At 41.4% G+C, this 19,908-nt stretch overlaps 1 protein-coding gene across 1 annotated transcript in view; it reads left to right on the top strand.

The window, feature by feature from the left end:
- Positions 1–508: 508 nt before the first annotated feature.
- The window catches only part of GALNT18 (polypeptide N-acetylgalactosaminyltransferase 18), a 345,921-nt gene continuing 326,521 nt past the window's right edge, over positions 509–19,908 (top strand). Inside the window, exon 1 of the mRNA XM_049781017.1 lies at positions 509–809. Coding sequence (XP_049636974.1) covers positions 575–809 — 235 coding nt within the window. The 5' untranslated portion in view covers positions 509–574. The remainder of the gene's footprint in view (positions 810–19,908) is intronic.

Below are 19,908 nucleotides of genomic sequence, written 5' to 3'. Positions count from 1 at the left end.
CGCAGCCTCCCAGCACCGGCCCCTCTCCGGAGCAGGAGCGCGATTGGTGGTGGCGCTTGTCGCTCGGAGGGGGCCGGGCCCGTTCGGCTCCGCGGCTCTCCTCGCCGCCGCCGCCGCCGCCGCCGCTGTCCTCCTGGCAGCGCGCGCCGGTCCGACCGCCGGGACTCACCCGCTCCTGGCGATGGGAAAGCGGCGCGGCCGCGGACCCGGGCAGTGGCAAAGTTTCCCAGATGCGTCAACCACGGCGCGTGGCTGCTAGGAGCCCGTGACAGCTCCGAGAAGGGCTCGGAGATTTATTTTTTAATTGGGAAAGGATTAAAAAAAAAAAAAAGCCACCCCCTTTCCTTTGTCAAGCTTTCTCTCCGGGTGGCCAGAGGCGGGAGCTCCAAACTTGGGCACCGCGACTCCACAGCGAGTGGATCAGGCTTGAAAGAAACGTCGGCACTTGCCTCTAGGCGCCCCGCCGCCCAGAGAACCCCAGGGTGTAGTAGCCAGGGGTGTGAGCGCGGGGGAGTGCGGGGAGCGCGGCGAGGAGGGGGTCCCCGGGAGCTCTCTATGGAGGAGGGAGCTCAAGATGATGTGCACCAGGAAAACCAAAACTTTGGTGTCCACTTGCGTGATCCTGAGCGGCATGACCAACATTATTTGCCTGCTCTACGTGGGCTGGGTCACCAACTACATCGCCAGCATGTACGTGCGGGGGCAGGAACCGGCCCCTGTCAAGAAGCTAGACGAAAGCCAAGGAGACACGCTGAAGATTATTGAACGTCTGGACCACCTGGAGAATGTTATCAAGCAGCATATCCAAGGTACAGGGGCGCCCTGGGGGAACTTGGAGCGCCCAGGAGGCCGGGGAGAGCCTGAGCAGCTCCCTGATGCCCTGGGGCTGGCTGGCTGGTGTGCATCTTAAGCTCGGTGGCCGTAGACACTTGGGGGGCTGCTCCTATATGCTCTTGTCCCAGTGTGGGACCCTCCGTGTCTGCAGCCGTGCGCACATATATGTGCACGGGGCTCCTTGCGCGAATGAGTGCAGCTGGCTTGGTGGTGTGGGGAGCGCGCTGAGCGCGTGTCCACATGTGCGTGTGACTCGGACTGGTCGCTCGCGGGCTCGCACCCGGGACACGGCCCCGAGGATGTGCACAAGTGGGACCAAGAGCGTGCGCGAGGCCAATGGAGCTCTTCTGGCGAGATGCCCGTGCGGCCCTAGCCTTAGGCATTTAGGACCCACAGGCTACAGGCTGAGCCCTCGCTAGGAAAATTGCACAGCTTTTCTGCCTTGCAGGGAGAGGTTCAGGGGTGGGGGAGTTGGGGGTGTACATGGGGTGAGGGGTTGTTCTTAGGCATTTGGGAATGCGGCGTCTCTGGCTCAGGATGCTTGCTTAAAGCTTCATGATGCCCAGCCTCACCGTTGCCCAAGTGTCCCTGCTTCTCTCCAGGAGTAGGTGCACGCGGGGAAGAGGCGCCAGATCCGAGTTCCTGGCGGCAGCGCCTCTGTCTGGGACTGGCAGGGCCCGCCCTGGACTGCGCCTTCCCAGAAGAACCTCTGGGGGCCGGGTGAAGAAAGGCCTTTCCCTAAGGTGGCTCTGCTCCCAGGCCCAGGGAGCTGCTGGGGCGGAGCAGACAGGCCCGCGCAACATAGGTCTGGAATCTGAAGCTTGCGGCTACCGGGTGATGGGATCCTGGGCGCTTACAGAAGCCATTCGTCCAGTCCAATGAGATGTCCAAAGGGCTGGGGGGAACTGAGGTCACCACAGGGCGCTACATGCCTGATACACACATACTGCCTAGTCTCTCTGGTTCACACTTGGTGGTTCTTTCTCCTCAACTCTCACCCTGGCTTTTACTTAGGCATGTAAGCTTAAGGATAAGGAGTTAAGGAACATAGTTAACCATTAAACCTACAGGATTCTATATCTTGCACCTGGCTAGACAAATAAATATCCAGGCTAAAATCAAGGTCCTTTCCCCCAGCCAGAAACACATTCTTGTTTATATGTGGTTGTCGGGCCCACCACTTGCACCTGTTGCCCCAAGCAGGGTGGGAACGGCTGCTTAGTTCATATGAACAGAAGAATTGCTTCCCCGGAAGGTGTCCACAGCTATTGTGCTTTCACCTACAACTTGCTTCACAACAAGCCCTGGTTCTCCACTTCGCCAGCAAAGGACAACCCGCTGGCATTTCTTCCTCATACTTTGCCTCTCTGCCTCTCCCAGCAAGCCACTAGCTTGGGCAGACCAATTCATCAATCTGCTGGTGCCTGTTGCTGCTCTGACTTACTTTGTTTACTTGTTCTTTTTGTTATCCCATGAGCTTTGATTGACGATTAATCTGTAGAAAAAATACACTCCCAGAGAGAGACCCAAAGCCATCCCATTCATTTCAGGTGTGGACAGAGATTTGGAGAGGTGTTCCTTCACACGTTGTGAAGGCATTACTTTGGGAAGCAGTGCTGAGGCACTGTGAACCATCACAGAGTAGGACACTCTTAGGTTGAGTGTGGGTAATATCACATGATCTATAAGGCACAGCATGAAAATGAGTACAGTGCTGATGCTGAAAGGAGTCTGAGGTTTTGTTCTTAGGGAACCAGTAACCATACATTGCTTGAAACTTGCAGATATATCCCTGAAAGGATTGGGAGAGATGGGGGAAAAAGAGGGAGAATTAAAACTATGATTAAAAAAAAATAACCATCATTAAAACTATGATGGCCCAGTCCTCTTGGGATATTTCTATGGATATTTCCACCTGATCATGTTCTTAGGATTGAGAGGCTAAAGCCACAACCCCAGGGAGGAGGTGGAAGAGTTAGTTATTTGAGGCAGGCGAGATCTGAGGCAGGAAATGTGAGTAGGTAGAGAAGGGCAGGATCATTGGTTTGGTGTGCCAGGAAGGTACCGTGATAACTAGTGACAGTTTCCTCAGAGGGGCCAGAACCATCCTCAAGTTGGGATTCAATGAATTTTAGGTAAATTGAGGTATTTAGCCTACTTAGGTAAGGAACCTACAAGGTTTAAGATAGGCCATGCAAGTTCTTTGGAGGTAGGTAGTGGAAAAGAATGAGATCAGACTAATGTCCTTGATGTGGGCAGTTTATGTATATTCCACTGTTCCAGTTAGACCCTCTACTCACTAGAGCCCTTTGAACAATCAGGTTTATTCTGCTGAGGACAGGGGAATAAGGGATAATCACAAAAAAGAAATTTATATGCTGGTCACTATTCTAAGTACTTTATTATATTGACTTAGTTAATCCCCCCAAAACCTATGAGGTAGGTAATATTTATTCCATTTTATATAGGGAGAGGTTTTAGGACTTGAGAAAGTTGTCCCATGCTATGTGGAATGGTAATAGAAGGATTTAAGATTTGAACCTAGCTAGTATACTTTAGAATTTCTGTTCTTTTTGTGTGTGAGTATCTGGGAATCAAACCCAGATATTATGCATACAAGACCATGCACTTGACCACTTAAGAAACTATTGCTTAAGAGAGCCAACAGGGCACAGGAAATGATCACGTGATGAGATTTGATGGCGGGAGTGGATGTCAGAGTGAAAAACCTCAGAGGGTGGTTGAGGAGGCCTGAGATCTGAGTCTTTGGTCTTAGGGGTTCTTGCATAGACAGAAATATTTGTGGGACACCCTTGACACTTCCTGGCACATTGCACATAGTGTTGGATAGAGAAGTGGCTGAATGAATGAGTACATGGGGAGGATGCCCAGTGTCCTGGTGGAGTCATTAATGAAATTGTTTCCATTCTCCAGTGAATGTTTTGCTTTGGAGTCCTGTTCAGGCTCTTCATTGCTTTGGAAGGAAAGTTGTTCTGGAAGCTGCAAATGTCACAAAATGTTCTGCAGGATGTTGCATAGGACTTGAAATTAGAAGAGGCTTTGGAGCATCACCTCAAAAGTCTGTTATAGTCATGACTGAAAAGTTTATTTTCCTCTGGGGGGTTGCAGTGATATTTCATTTTAATTTGTTTTCTGATTGAATGATTTAATTATATGGTGTTTGGGAATCTCATGGGATTGCAAAGCGAAGTCTGGAGATTTAAAAAAAACAAACAAACCGACAACAACCAAATAGATAGTAAAGGAGAGAATGGATAACATCAGACTTTGAAAATAGTGACCTGATGAGCTGGAAATACAAAATAAGTGTTGGTACAAGTTCAGTCTTAAGTGGAGACAGATAGGATTATTTTGGGGTAGTGAGTTGGTTTTAACAAGGAGGTGCTGAAGAGGGTCATACTATTGGAGAATTTACAAGGTAGAAATGCTGATTTACTTCTTATTCTGGGAGTCCAATAAAAACTAAAATAGTTTTCTCTGTTTTTATTCTCCTTTTCTTGGTTAATGTCTTTTTCAACCAGTATGTGTATATTTCAGTATTTATATAAATGTTTAAAAATTTATAGTTTTTTCTAATTCATTCTATTGTAACACAACTCGTGTATTTGGAACATTCTAGTTTCATCTTTCTTCTTCCATTTTAAAATGCAGGTAGACTCAAAGTTTGCATATATTGTTTTATTCTTGCTTCTTGTTAGAAACACTATTTTCTTATTTGCTGTGTAGTTTTATCAATTCAGTTTTATTTATATGAGTCCTACTGTGTGCTAAGCACTGCTCTAGGGAGGTAATTACAGATACTTTTAGCAGTCCATCAAAGACACTGTTGGTCCCTATTGTAGTGGATTTGTTTTGAAAAGAAGACAGAATCCCTCTTCTTCAAGACAGTCAGGATTTGTGTTAATCCAGGAAGTTAATACAAAAGTAGGTTCAAGTGAGAGTAAAATAGATTATTACATACATGCAGTACATATTTTGTGTTCATATCATTTGATGTGTACTTTAACTTGCCAGAATTTGAGTGTAAAACCATGGATGACTTTGGGCTGGTTCTATTAAGTCCTATCTGATTATATTTCTTGCATGAACCACATCCATAATAAGCTCTTCAAGAAGTTTAAGATATAGTTATGTTTTCTTTAAATGTCACGGAGAACTTGAAGATGCTAATGAAGCAATCTCAGTGTGGTTGCCTAAAACTGTATGATTTTTTTTGTCTGGTCCTTTGCAGTGCTTTTGATGCTATGTGATATGACTGCTAGTTAAGTGTCTAGCTTTTAAAGTCTTTTCAAAGTGTTCAAATCGATTTTTAGAAATAATAACTTTCATATTTTTAGCAGTCATAATTTCATGGGCTTATTATACAATATGTAATTAAATGAGCTGGTTGCAACAATGAATACAAACAATATAAAAGCAAAAATATATAATTTAGGAGCAAACTGAGTGGACTGGGAGGCATAACACTCAGTGGTCAGATAGAGATGAGAGCAGAGGTAGCTGATTGCTGACAGGAAAGACAAGAGCACTCTGGAGAGATTTACAGAGAAATAAAAACATGAGTCATATGGAGAATTTTATCAACATCTTTTTTTAAATTTGTTTTTTGTGTCCCCTCCCCAGTTGGTGATTTGGGGTACAGGACACCAGATCTGATGATACTCAACTAGGGTTGAAGTCTGATTATTCAGTGCTTGGGCCTGGCATTGTATTGCTTTTCCTGAGATGAGAAGGTAAGGGTGCCAACCAGGGTCAATCTAGTGCTGTTGGGGAGACAGGGGGCCCATGTATTGTTGAAGTAGATTTCACAGGTCCTCAATAATGCATGCAATACACATTGACCATCTCTCCAGTCCAAATAGAGCTCTTTGCTTGAAAGAGAACTTTTATATGTTGTTAATAACTGTATATACTATTCTGCTATCAACACACCACTATTTATTTAACCACTTCCATGTTTCTGAACATTTACTTTTCTATTGGAGCTAACACTGAAGTGAACCCCATTATCTCCTTGTTTTCTTCTTTTGAAAAATTAGTTTAAGATGTATTTTTGGAGTAGGGGAGAGGGTTACTACTTATTCCAAGAGCATGGACATTTTTAATGGAAGATTGTTTTTCTGAAGAAACCTTTTATCTTCATAGCTATCAGCAGTACATTATTGTACCGGTTGCTTAGAGCCTGGCCAGAATTGAGTGTTATTATTCAACTTTTCCTTGGCAAATGTAGTCATTGTCAAATATTTTATTCTCTTGATTTCTACTGCTTTGATTAATTTAGAACTCTTTCCATTTTCCTTCTAGTAGTTTTACCCACATAATTGCTCTTTGCCATTTTCCCCTCTGGCTTATAAGTATTTGTGACTTGTATATTTGAGATATGTTTTGACTGCACATAAACACATGAATATAAATAATTTATATTGTGCATAGTTTCTTTTTTTATGTGTAGAATCTTTGTTTTACTTTGGGCCTATGATTTTCAGACTATGTCCCCAGGAGCTTTTAAAGGTTTGATTTGGAGTCTGAGAATTAAAAGATTTGAGTACTCTTGAACCCCTCCTGCATCCATCTTTGGCCCTTTTTTGCCATAGGGCATCTCCTTTTTTTTTTTTCCTTTGGCATCTCCTTTTTTTAATCATTTTTAATTTGGTATTCTGTAAACTATTATTTTTTAAAAATGTCTTTTTTTTAAAAAAGTAAATAATTATTCTTTTTGGAGAAATGGAAATATCAGTATGTTACTCTTTTTTCTTTTTTGACAGTAGCCTCAAGAATTAAAATGTAAGCAAAATTAGGAGAAAATTGAATTTCCAGATGGGTTTTTATAGTATCTATTTACCCTACTGAATACCGTGATTAATAATGTATTACATTATATGACTAATTTCTAAATCCATTACCTTACTTCATTGACTCAAGATCATTTCAACAATGGGAAAAATGAGTTATTAACTGCTCTTTGTTTCCCAAAAGTTTATTAGGTCTATTAGATGCATATTAATACACATAAGGCCAGTACTAACAGGTTGCATACTGCGGTGACAGACCATATATGGTCACTTCAACCCAGAAAATGTCCTAGGTCTCCTGTCAATGTTGAGAGAAAGTTTTGCTCCCTGGAGCTTTTGGATGTCATCTCAAATTGGCTTGCATTCTTCTCATTTGATTTCTGACTTGGCAGGGTTGTGAAGAAAAGGCTACATTTGCTGAATGCCTGAAGTGTATTTGAAGAAAGAATGTCATTAAAACACTGATGTTGCTTGTCCTCAAGGAAGAAAGGTTACATGTGACATGATATTAGTAAGTGTGATTGAATTGTGAGAGTTCAATAACAGTATTGAGAGGGTGAGCTCAATGATCTTTAGTAGTAGTTTAGGGCAACATTTTTTTTTCTGGCTTTAAAAGATAGTATGGTGGTGCTACTGACTCTGCAATCAGAAATTGCTCCTGGTAGTCTCAGAAAACCATATTGGATGTCAGGGATTGAACCTAGTCAGCCACATGCAAGGCAAATACCCTTCCTGCTGTGCTATCACTCCAGCCCCTCAGGACAGCATTTTTATGGGGTAGGAAAATATTGCCAAAGGACCCACCTTTTTTTCTTTTTTTTATTTAAACAACTTTATTACATACATGATTGTGTTTGGGTTTCAGTCATGTAAAGAACAGCACCCATCACCAGTGCAACATTCCTATCACCAATGTCCCAAATCTCCCTCCTCCCCACCTGACCCCTGCCTGTACTCTAGACCGGCTTTCTATTTCCCTCGTACATTCTCATTATTAGGATAGTTCAAAACTTAGTTATTTCTCTAATTAAACTCATCCCTGTTTGCAGTGAGCTTCATGAGGTGAGCTGTAACTTCCAGCTCTCTTCTCTTTTGTGTCTGAAAATTATTATTGCAAGAATGTCTTTCATTTTTCTTAAAACCCATAGATGAGTGAGACCATTCTGTGTCTTTCTCTCTCTCTCTGACTTATTTCACTCAGCATAATAGATTCCATGTACACCCATGTATAGGAAAATTTCATGACTTCATCTCTCCTGATGGCTGACCTTTTTTTCAATTATTAGAATATTTTCATTTCGATTCAGAAATGGGTGTGTAGGATGTAAAATAAATGAATTCCATATTCTTTCCTACACAACATGAATTGTTATTTGCCCATGATAAGTAGGTTAAAGTAAAATCTTAAAGAGACTTCAGGATGAAACTTCAGGCTGTTACTATAGTTTGTGAGGGCATTGAAGGTCAGCTTCTGTCACTTGGGTTAGTCTGGTCTGTGCTTTCCAAAGGCATTTATGGGATTTAGAGCCACATGCAAACTTACTGGAGCATCTTTATTATCTTCCTCTAGGATTTCTGACTGCACTTAACTTGAAAAACTGAATGGGCCATTGCCTTGATCTGGGGCTTGAGGTCTCTGTAGGATGGATGCACTTTTTTGGTCATTGGATTTCATCCAAGAGTCTGGGACAAACAGACTGTACTGTGGAGAACTGTTTAGAAGTGCAACCCACTTCAGGTGAGGGCTGTTCAGATAGTCCTTCGGGAAGCACTGGGTTGAATATAAGCAATAAGATTAACCAGAAAGCAGCAAGATGATATTTGGAGAGAGAGACATATTCACAAAGCTTGAGAGGTTAAAACTGATAGATGGAGGGTGTGCAGTGTGGTAAAGTGCAAGGACTAGCAGGGTTGAGTTTGTTGGCTCCAGATCCAGATTTAGTGACTGGTGGGCTGTGATTTTTATTTGATCTTGAATGTCTCTGTAGGGATGAAGGTTCTGCTATAAATTGGGCAGATTGGACAATTACATGAAAGCTTCCATTGCCATCTGATCCAATCTCAGTTTGCCTTTGGAACCAAAGTCAGAAGTCAGGTCCATCTCACAGTGCATGTTTGAGCACAAGAGTTTTCTCTGTTTCTCCTCTCTCATACTCAGGCCATTACAAATTACAAGTATGGCATCCACCCTAGGGCAGGACCTGGATGGTGTAGACTCTTACCCATGGCATCCCCCTTTCTTTTGCTTTACTCTAGTATGCAAGTAGGGGTGAGATCCCTTTAATTTATTAGAGATTAAGGTAATCATTTATTCATGTGTTTTGGTATTTAAGTGATTATTAAGAATAAGTTATTATACACCTGTGGTGATGATAATGAACAATTGCTGTTCCAGAATTTTCCGTGTGGGTCTGTGCACTCTTTATAGACCCAACTGAGTGTGTCCACTGGAACTTTTAGCCAGAGAATTCCTAATACTATGAACACTAATGCTTGGTAGCTTTTCTGACTATCCAATTATAGATTAAAATATGTTGCAAGGACATGTCATCCCAGTGGGCATCCAGTTCTGAAATGTAGCTTTCTTTCACTGCCTGACCTTCAGCTACAATTTTGTGGGAATTTTCTTTGGGGAGATGAAACTGCCCATCATGATGCTAGCTGAATGCCTTCAGTATCCTGCACCAATGAGATAGTTGCAAGCTTCCTGGATACTGCCACTGCCACCATGGTATTAGAACTATCAGACATACTTCATTAGACTGTTTGGTAACACTCACTTTCAAGAGCTCAAAGAAGATACAGTGGGAAGGCAGATCCAGAGAAGTGACATCTGCCCTCTTCTTCCTACAACAGATAAGAACAAAGAAAAATATTTTTTCAAGAGGTGTCTTGGGGTCAACTATTTGGCACTCATTCCTCTGCTGGCCAACTTCATTCTTCTGCTCAGAGTTTAATGTCCCATTTAAAATTGTTGGGTGCTGCATATTAATCTCTCATGCTTTGTGTATCTTTTCTAATCTGACTTGTCCAGTCCTTTCTGACCCTTGGGAATCTATAATCAAACCATTGAGATCTCAGAGAATTGTGAGGACAACTGAGGCTGAATAGGATTGTAACTGTAGGATAGTCAGTATCATGCCAGTGTATCTGAGTACTTGGGAGGACAGTTCCAACCTGTTTGATCCAGTCAGAAGCTAAGGAAAATATGAAGCTATAGAGGTGACACTAGAGATTGATAGCTAATCCTTCACTTATCTTAAAAACAACAAACATCGGGGCCGGGCGGTGGCGCTAAAAGTAAGGTGCCTGCCTTGCCTGCGCTATCCTTGGACGGACCGCGGTTCGATCCCCCGGTGTCCCATATGGTCCCCCAAGCCAGGAGCAACTTCTGAGCGCATAGCCAGGAGTAACCCCTGAGCGTTACCGGGTGTGGCCCAAAAACCAAAAAAAAAAAAAAAAAAAAAAAACAAACATCAAGGATTGAAAAATAATTATATAAGAGGTAATGGAGGAAGAAATAACTACATTGGCAGGTCAGGGCCTGGACTAGGTGCAGTGCATGCATGATTGATTCCCAGCTTCCCAACTTGTGAGGGAGAATTTTTGAGCTGAGGACAATAAGATGCAGGTTCTTAGAGGCTTGGCCCAAGGTCACTGTAGTGTTAAGTGGAATGGACAAGAATGAAAACTACCTGAATTATCTCTGGTATCTACGTAATAAAAAAAAAGAGAGAAAAAAATTCTTACTGAGAAGCTTTTGTCGAAGACTCTGTCCTAGTTTAAGTGTAAAATGTCGTGTCAATGGGAATACTAAGCAGGCGAGGGTGCCAAATCTGATATGTGTAACAGAGAAACATTGAGATTAGGTCAGGTGCCACCACTTGCCATTGAGGTTCTGGAGAACCTTTTATCTAGGGTCACTGTGGATCCTTTGCATTATTGTAGGGTTCCAAATGCTCTGTCCTCAAAAGAAAATAGGCTGGCCATGCCAGCTTTAGGTGGTGTGCAAAGAGACTTCATATGTGGCTTCTGAGTACCTGTGATTTGTTGACCTTGTGGTGTGCTTCAGTGCCTACATGCATACATGCATACATGACCTTCCAGCATGATCACTGTACCCCATTTGCTCAGACCTTTCTGTTGACTGATTAAGTGGTTGGACTGATAGTGGTCTACCCACTGTGTAAGTTTCAGGTGTACAACTTTATATCTCAGCAACTCTGTATATAAACCATGTATACACACACACACACACACACACACACACACACACACACACACACACACACACACACATATATATATATATATATATATATATATATATATATAGGGAGAGAGAGAGAGATCACCTCCAGAGTAACAGTAATCGGCTTCTACCATCCAGTAAACCCCTTTACTTGTTTCACATACCCACTCCAACCTTCAGATTTCTCTGCTATCTACCTATCATTTTGTTGTCAGAATACAAGGCTTTGTTTTGATTTGATTGTTTTCTTTCTTTCTTTCTTTCTTTCTTTCTTTCTTTCTTTCTTTCTTTCTTTCTTTCTTTCTTTCTTTCTTTCTTTCTTTCTTTCTTTCTTTCTTTCTTTCTTTCTTTCTTTCTTCTTTTTCTTTCTTCTTTCTTCTCTTTCTCTCTTCTTTCTTTCTTTCTTTCTTTCTTTCTTTCAATTCACATGTATGCTGTGTAAAATCATTTGGATTTGGTCTTTCATCTTTTGAAAATTTTTGTTTTTTTTGTTTTTTTGTTTTTTGGGCCACACCTGTTTGATGCTCAGGGGTTATTCCTGGCTATGCGCTCAGAAATTGCCCCTGGCTTGGGGGGGGGGCCATATGGGATGCTGGGGGATTGAACTGCAGTTCTTCCTTGGCTAGCGCTTGCAAGGCAGACACCTTACCTCTAGCGCCACCTCGCCGGCATCTTTTGATGTTTTTAACTCAGCAGGATCCCCTCAAGGCTTAGCTGTGTGGTTGAAAAAGGCCAGCTTTTACTATTTGTTCTTGATAGATGAGTAGCGTTCCATATATCCTGTCGGTTTCATCGATTCTTTTCTCAGGGGCACATAGGTTGTTCCACATCTTGGCTGTTGTGACTACATGAGGCTAATGGTATTTATTATCTTTTTTAAATTAGTGTTTTCATATTCTTTAAATAAATATCTAAAATTGAATTCATTGGATCATGTGGTAGAATATCTCCTGACTTAAAATACAAATCTTGGGTCTAAGTATGCTCTTCAGGTCTGGACAAATCTGAATGGTTGATTAGCTCATCTTTTTCATACAGTGAATCTGTTTCTTGGTGATTCCTGGCATCAGGACAAACATGACTCTTCAACTGTACTTTATCCATGCTTTCTGCTCTATATGATCACTTTGCCCATAATTATAAGGAGGACCACGAGTGAAGAAATGCGTTGGACATTGTAGAGTGAAATTCAATTATAAACCACTTTGTAATTGTAGCTCACGTTGATGTAATTTAAATACTTATTAAAAAGAAGAAAAAGAAGAAGAAGAAGAAGAAGAAGAAGAGAAAAAGAAGGAGGAGGAGGAGAAAGAAGAGGAAGAAGGAAGAAAGAAGAGGAAGAAGGAGGAGGAAGGAGAAGGAGGAGGAGAAAGAAGGAGGTGGAGGATGAAGAGGAAGAAGAGGAAGAAGAAGGAAAGAAGAGGAAGAGAAGAAGGAAGGAAAGGAGGAGAAGGAGAAGAAATTAGGAAGAAGGAAGAAGAGGAAGAAGGAAGAAGAGGAAGAGGAAGAAGAAAAGAAGAGAAGAAGAAGAAGAAGGAGGAAGAGGAGGAAGAGGAGGAGGAGAGTTAGCACAGTGGTAGGGCATTTGCCTTGCAATGCGGCCAACCCAAGAGGGACCCAGTTCAATTCCTGGCATCCCATATGGACCCCCGAGCCTACCAGGAGCAGTAAGCATAGAGTCAGGAATAACCCCTGAGCACCGCTGGGTGTGGCCCCAAAACCACAATCAATAAAGTTTTTTTTAAAAAAGAAGAGGACCACCGAAGTCCCAGCATCATTTGTCTTTCTTTTCCTTCCTTCCTTCCTTCCTTCCTTCCTTCCTTCCTTCCTTCCTTCCTTCCTTCCTTCCTTCCTTCCTTCCTTCCTTCCTTCCTTCCTTCCTTCCTTCCTTCCTTCCTTCCTTCCTTCCTTCCTTCCTTCCTTCCTTCCTTCCTTCCTTCCTTCCTTCCTTCCTTTCTTTCTTTCTTTCTTTCCTCTTCTTTCTGTCAGCCTCTCAGGATTTGGAATGGAAAAAAACAGTTGCTGTAAAGAAAAGCACTAATAAAGTGGTTTGGGCACAAAACATCAGCAGCTGTTTATTTGCTCAGAACAGTAGGAGTTCGTATTAATAACCTTGTGAGTTATATGCTGGGAAGTTAAAAGTAAGCAAAAATCTTACTTGAGACTTGCAAATGACTTTATTCCTTTATTGAACTAATCTCTCTTCCTGTTTATGCTGGTGACATTTCCATTATCCATGTGGAAGCTCCTTTTTGATCTTCTATTACAGATTTGTTGCCTCAGTTAAGGTCCCAAAGCAGAGGCCTTTTCTGTCTTCTCTTTATTATAGTTAAGATACTTGGTATTTATAGGAATTATGCCTCAAAGGATTTCAAGTAGTGGGGCAGGCTTTGTCTAACTAATAATCATAACATATCCCTGTTGGGAGAGAAGGAGCCATGAAAGAATGGGAAGGTGTGGACGAAGTTTTACATTAATTGACTTAGAGAAGCTCTTTTTGGAATACTTGGATTTTTTATTTCTATTTTGTTAGGATTTAATTTGACTTAATTTGGTGGAGGCTTCCAAGTGTATTCAGGTGCCTCTGTTCTATATCCAAGTGATGTTCAAGAAATCTGTGGTGTTAAGATGAAATCCAAGTCACTTGCATGCAAGGCACTCACCTTAACCCCTGAACTAGCACCATCCTTCTTCATTTCTCAGTTTGTGAAAACAACAAGCTGATACTCTGATTTTCTTTTTTTTCTGAAGGCATATGGTGGAAAGGAAAACATGCAAGATTTATGATGTATAACCTCCATCAATAACTGGGGAAGATTAAAAAACTTTTTTTTGACGTTAGAACTTGGAGATCTAAATTAGAAGGGAAATTCAGTGGAAAGTAGATGGAAGAAACTTATCACTGATTAAACAAATTGCAAAATAATGGGAGAAAATACTTTGCCACAATACTTCTATTAGATTAAAAAAAAAAAAACCTCTAAGTTTTTCTGTCCTCAGGGATTCTTGGATACAAAGGATGGACACTCTAATTTGACATCTCGCTGCTCAGTCATACTAGATACCTTATTCAGTTTGCATTATGAAAATGTCTTAATAAAACACTCCAATATAAAAAAAAAGGTTTGCATTCAAGATCTATAAATTACTCACTGAACTCACCAACAAAAAAATCTAATGACTCCATTCATATCTGGTTTAAGGAAATGAAAAGTTACTTCCCCAAAGAAGCCACACAGATGACCAACAGGCAGATGATACAGTGTGCATCATCATTCATAATTAGTAAAATACAAATCAAGCCAACAAAGAGATATTTTCTCACACCTGTGCAAATGGCACATATCAAAAATCTGGACATTTTGTTGGTGGGGTTGTGGTGAGAAAGAAACCCTCATTTATAGTTGGTGGAAATGCTGCTGTTTTAATCTCCATGGAAAGCAATATGAAGATTTCCCCCAAAATAAGAATAGACTTCACTTATGACCCAGTGATACCATTTTTGGGCATTCTTCCCAAAGCACAGAAATATTAATTCAAAAGGACATGCCACATCTATGTTCATTGCTATACCTAATACAGTAGCCATGATATGGAAACAATCCAAATGCCCTGCTACAGATGGATGGATCAAGAAATTTTTATATATACATACACATATATACCACACACATACATAATATATGTAAAATGGAATACTTTTCAGTTCTATGAAAGAAGAAAATCAAATCATGCAATTTCCAGGATCATGGATGGAACTAGCACATGCTAAATGAAGTCAGTCAAAAGGAAAGGAACAGATATAGAAGAATCTGTTTTATATGTGAAACTTTAAGATACACAGCAAGGTAGTTACAAAAGTCTAAAGGTTGGACTGGAGAGGTAGTACATACAGCATTCAAGGAAGTTGCCTTGGATGCAGCAGACCCAACTTTATTCCCTGATACCCTATATGGTCCTTCTGAGTTCTAAGAGTGACACCTGATCATAGAGCCAGGGACACGCCCTGAGTATTCTAGGTGTGATCAAAATAAAAATGAACCCAAAGGTCCAAGGGCAACAGAATGAGAACATTGATCCACTCAACTGAGTTGGGGGGCTGGGAGGGGGTTGGGTTTTGCGGGAGGAAGAGAAGGGAACACTGATAATGTGTGTGATGTTGGAAACATACTCTTGAGAAACCATTCTAACAGTATTGTAAACAAAAAAAACTTAAATTAAAAATAAAATTGGGGCTGGAGTGATAGCATAGTGGAAGTTTGCCTTGTATGTGACCAACCTGGATGGGCCCGGGTTTGATCCTCAGTATCCCATATAAACCCCTGAGTCTGCCAGGAGTGATTTCTGAGTACAGAGCCAGAAGTGATCCCCTGAGTGCTGCTGGTTGTGGCCCACCCCCCAAGAAAATTATGAAAATGAATCCATCTGAAAGGTTTGTAGAAATAGGTCTCAACTTGTCTGGCAAAGATGGAAGGAGGGAAATGATTCATATTAGTTGGACATTTATTTTGTACTACATGGTTTACAAGCATTCCTCATCTTAACCTTGTAAGCAACCCTCATATTAACCTTGTTAAGATAGTGGTATCTCACCTATTGTACATTTGAGGAAAATTAAGGCTCATCTAGAATAATTAACTTGTCCAAGATTATGTAGTTAGGAAGAAGCAGATTTCAATTACCTCTATTCTACACCTCAGTAAAGAACTAGATTACTCTTATTTTTCTACTCCAGTGATTTTTATTAAGAGAAAGTCTCCTCCCTTTTTCTTAGCAGAGAAGTGATGAGAGTGAAGAGGAATTTATGAGGACAATAAAGTTTTTAAGAAAAACTTTGAGCCTCATTCCATAATGGTTTGAGTGTTCCTAGTTTGCACAGTCTTTGTGTATAGTCATAGTAAAATTGTACTAGCCACTTATACAATAAAAAATAATAATAATGACAAAAGTTAGGAGTAAAATTTATCTAAGCAAACAGAGTTTCAGGTGGAGAAAATCATTAGTGCATCTTTGAGGCCAGCCCATGGCTGATATGTTTGAGAAAGCATGGAGTCTTTATGTGGTCAAAGCAAAATGGAAGCAACTGTGGGAGAGGTGTGTGTGGGAAGGCCAGGGGTGAGGATGGAGAGGATCACAGATGAGCTGGCTAGAGAGCTGATTATACAGGGCTTGAAAACCACATTGGGGGTAATATTTTGGAGAAATATGGAGTTATTTGAAGTGGTGAGCAGATGAATTCATGTGTGTGTGTGTGTGTGTGTGTGTGTGTGTGTGTGTGTGTGTGTGTACTTCAATTAAGACCCATGCAATATGTATTCTCTCCTACTCAGCTACATCCCCACCCCAGAGTGGAGTCAAGTTTAAAACCATCAATCTAGGTTATTCCCAGTTACTTCCTATGAACTCCTTTTGGGCTGTGTCACTGTGAGGCATGACGGGAGATGACAATATACATAAGATATGGTCCCTTTCTTTGAAGAGCTTCTAATTAGGCTGTGAAGATAACCACAGAAACTACTTTTGCAAGCTAATGACTGTAATGAGGGTTAAAATTGAATGCTACACAAGTGTGTTGACAGCAGACTCATAGGCTGTGGGAATTTATGACACATCTGTGAAGAGCAAGAAGAGTCTAGAGGAGTGGAGAGGGGAGATTGGAGAAGATTGGAAAACAGAGGTGGGTGGGTAGGATTGAAGATTGGAGAAGACAGAATTGGCAATTGGGGGAAATGGACCCTGACCTGAAAGAGGGAAGACACAGTCTCCAGCAAGTGTGCAGTGATAGGGGATCAATGCTGGTGACCTTGAACTCATCTCTCTGCTTTTGTGGGATTCAGTTTACTCAATAATAGGAAGAACACAGTTATTTCTCAAACATCTTAGGCCTTTTGTGGTTAAGAGGACACTGAAGCAAGTGCTTTTCTTGCATGTGGTTGACTTGGGTTTGATCCTTGGAATTCTATATTGTCCTCTGATGCTCACCAGGAGGTTCATCCACCAGTTAGTGTAGAGGCAGGATTAAGGCCAGAGAACTTTTGGGTGTGGCCTGGAAGGGAGTGGGGAGAGGATCAAGGAAGGGGAAGTGGGGGGAAAGAGAAAGAGAGAGAGAAAGAAAAAGAGAGAAAGCAGTATACCTCTTGTCATGTGGGAGACTTGTCATGGGCGATAGATCATCCCTCCCATCCTGCTTCTTTTCCTCTTCAACATTCCCATTCATTGACCTCAGAGACCAAGACTATACTTTCTGTCTGGATTGATTGCATTTCCTGGTAATAACACTCAGAATATTGTTTGAATCCAGTTTCAGGGGTGTGTGTGTGTGTGTGTGTGTGTGTGTGTGTGTGTGTGTGTCTGTGTGTGTCTGTGTATTAGGACCCTCTTATGAAATCCACTAAGGTGGATAGGTCTGAATGATGCCCAAATGCAGACTAGTTCCAGTCTCTTCAAAAAGGTATGGTGGTATTTGACTTGTCTGGCATGTGGAAAATCTGCCAGCCTGGTCCCTGCCCCTATTTATTGTGAAGTATTTGTTTTGTAAAGCCCACCTCAAATTATGGAGGCATTCAGGCACATAGCTATGCTATGCTATGCTATGCTTTGCTAAACCTTGGCATGTGGGAGAGTTATGCAAAGTGTCCTGGTTTGCATCTCTTCATCACAAAACTCTGGTAGAACCAGAATGCTCCTGAGGAGCACCGTGTATTTTTTACCTATCCCCTGCCCCCACACCATCCCCAAGCTGGAGTCATATCTTCCCATCTTCCTACTAAGGTAAATTTGATTGAACTCTAAGCAATGTGACTTATAATTTCAATTGCAGGCAGGAAGGTGTGATTTAAGACAATTGTCAAAAAGACCCAATTTAATCTTTTCTTTCTTCCCTCTCCAGCAAACATACATTTTTGTTGCATGATATAATTTTAATATGTGTTCTTTACAACTCAGAGATAGATTTCACGTTGGGATGGTTCATGTAACAATTTTTTAATATATTTATCTACTTAAAGTTCTTTTGAGAAATGATTCTTTTTTTATGACAGTAGAAAACTGTATGTTGGTTTTGCTATTTTACTAGGGAAAACTGTAGTAAATCATTATGAAACTTCTTGGCCAACAAAACAGGAACTATTTTGGCCTTTACTAGTGGGGCGATAATTGCCTTAACAGAACAATAAAAGCAATGATTTTATATAGCTAAAACAATACTGTTGTGACTTTGAATACAGTTTTATTTTAACAATGGCCTTCTCTTGTTTTTTAGTAAAACAGACATGTATTGTTTAGGTTTGTTATTATTTTAGAAGTACAGAAAGTATGCTTTATTTTTGTGAATGGAGAACTACATATCTTCTTTTACCCTGGACAATAAGGGAGAAAACATTTTATCATCATGTCATGTGGCTTAGCATGACCCTTCTGTCTCCTCTAAATGACCCCCAAAAGTCTGAGCTTTTTAACTTTGGCAATTTACACATCACATCATTTGTCAACACTGAAGACACTGTTGAGAAGGTTCTTTTTTTTTTTTTTTTTTTTTTTTTTTTTTGGTTTTTGGGTTACACCCGGCAGTGCTCAGAGAGGTTACTCCAGGTTCCATGCTCAGAAATCGCTCCAGGCAGGCACAAGAGACCATATGGGATGCCGGGATTCGAACTGATGACCTTCTGCATGAAAGGCAAATGCCTTACCTCCATGCTATCTCTCTGGCCCCAAGAAGGTTCTTTACTTAGAACTGATATTCCCAAACATATTTAACCTAGAGCCTCTTTTCAGAAAAACTATTTACTCATCATCACCTCTAAATCTATGTTTTTGAAGTGAACAAAGAGAAATTTCTGGCAGAGAGAAACAACAAAAGGTAGGGTGCTTGCCTTGCTGCAGTTCACCTGGATTTGGTCATCAGCATCCCAGATGATACCTGAGCACTGCCATGAGTGATTCCTCAGTGCAGAACCAGGAATGTCCCCTGACCAATGTCAGGAGTGGACCCAAACTAAACAAATAAGAAAGAGGAAAATGTCTCTGAGTTACACGCTAGGATAGTGCTATTCTCTGGATATTTACAGTGGCCTCCAGATGCAATGTTGCACTTAGGGAAATAACATATTTGAAGCAAGGGTACATTCAGCACCCTTGATCTGGATGCTAAGGGATGTGAACTCAATTTGACCACCTTTCTTCTCTTCCCAATGCATCCAGAGATGGTAGGATAAGAGTATATGGGGATGGCTTTTGTGGGGCTGTCATATGGTGTTCTTTGGGTCAGGGAAAGGAAGACATGCATTCCTGGGATCTTGCTCATGGCATCTCACAGTTGACAATCAAAGGGAAGCTGTAGCTCAGTGGTGTGTGTGTGTGTGTGTGTGTGTGTGTGTGCACGTGGGTATCCATGTGTGTGTGTGTGTGCATGTGTGTGTATATATTTGTGAATATGCTTTCCTGCGTGGACATCCCTTAAAGAACCAGCTGGTGAGAGAGGCCCAAAGCCTTCAGGGGACCCTCGATGTCTTTATTTTAATAAAGCTGTCACTTGTGGTCACTTTCAAGCAAAAGCAATCTTGTGGATACAGAGTGGAAATATAAACCTGCATCAAGAGCAGAAAATAAAACTAGAAAAGATGCAGCTAAATAGGGCTTTACTGCTTCAAGTGGAGGTCATTGAAATGCAAACCAGAAGAGTGAATAGGAAGAAGACAGTAGTTAAATTTCAAAGAAAGGGTAAAGAATCGCCTGATTCCCAAGTGTCTGTCTGGTACTTGCCCACACATGGTGCAGGTATGGATTTGAACTTGTAAACTCTTTGCTATGGCCCAGAACAGCTTTGCTTACAGGCTCTGGCCATCCAGGGAAACAGGCCCTAAAGGAGTTTTCTACCTATCAGTATAGACTCATGAGTGACTTCGGTTTTTCTTTTCTTATTACTCCCTGATATTTTCAATTTCAAAAGAGTCATTTAAACAGTGGGGTGGACGAGGGCAGAGTAGACATAGGGGAAAAATTGAAAATGTC

This window comes from Suncus etruscus, chromosome 9 (assembly GCF_024139225.1).
Source record: "Suncus etruscus isolate mSunEtr1 chromosome 9, mSunEtr1.pri.cur, whole genome shotgun sequence".
Classification (NCBI taxonomy): Eukaryota; Metazoa; Chordata; class Mammalia; order Eulipotyphla; family Soricidae; genus Suncus; species Suncus etruscus.
Note: the sequence above shows the minus strand (reverse complement) of the source record. Positions and strands in the feature narration are given on the sequence as shown.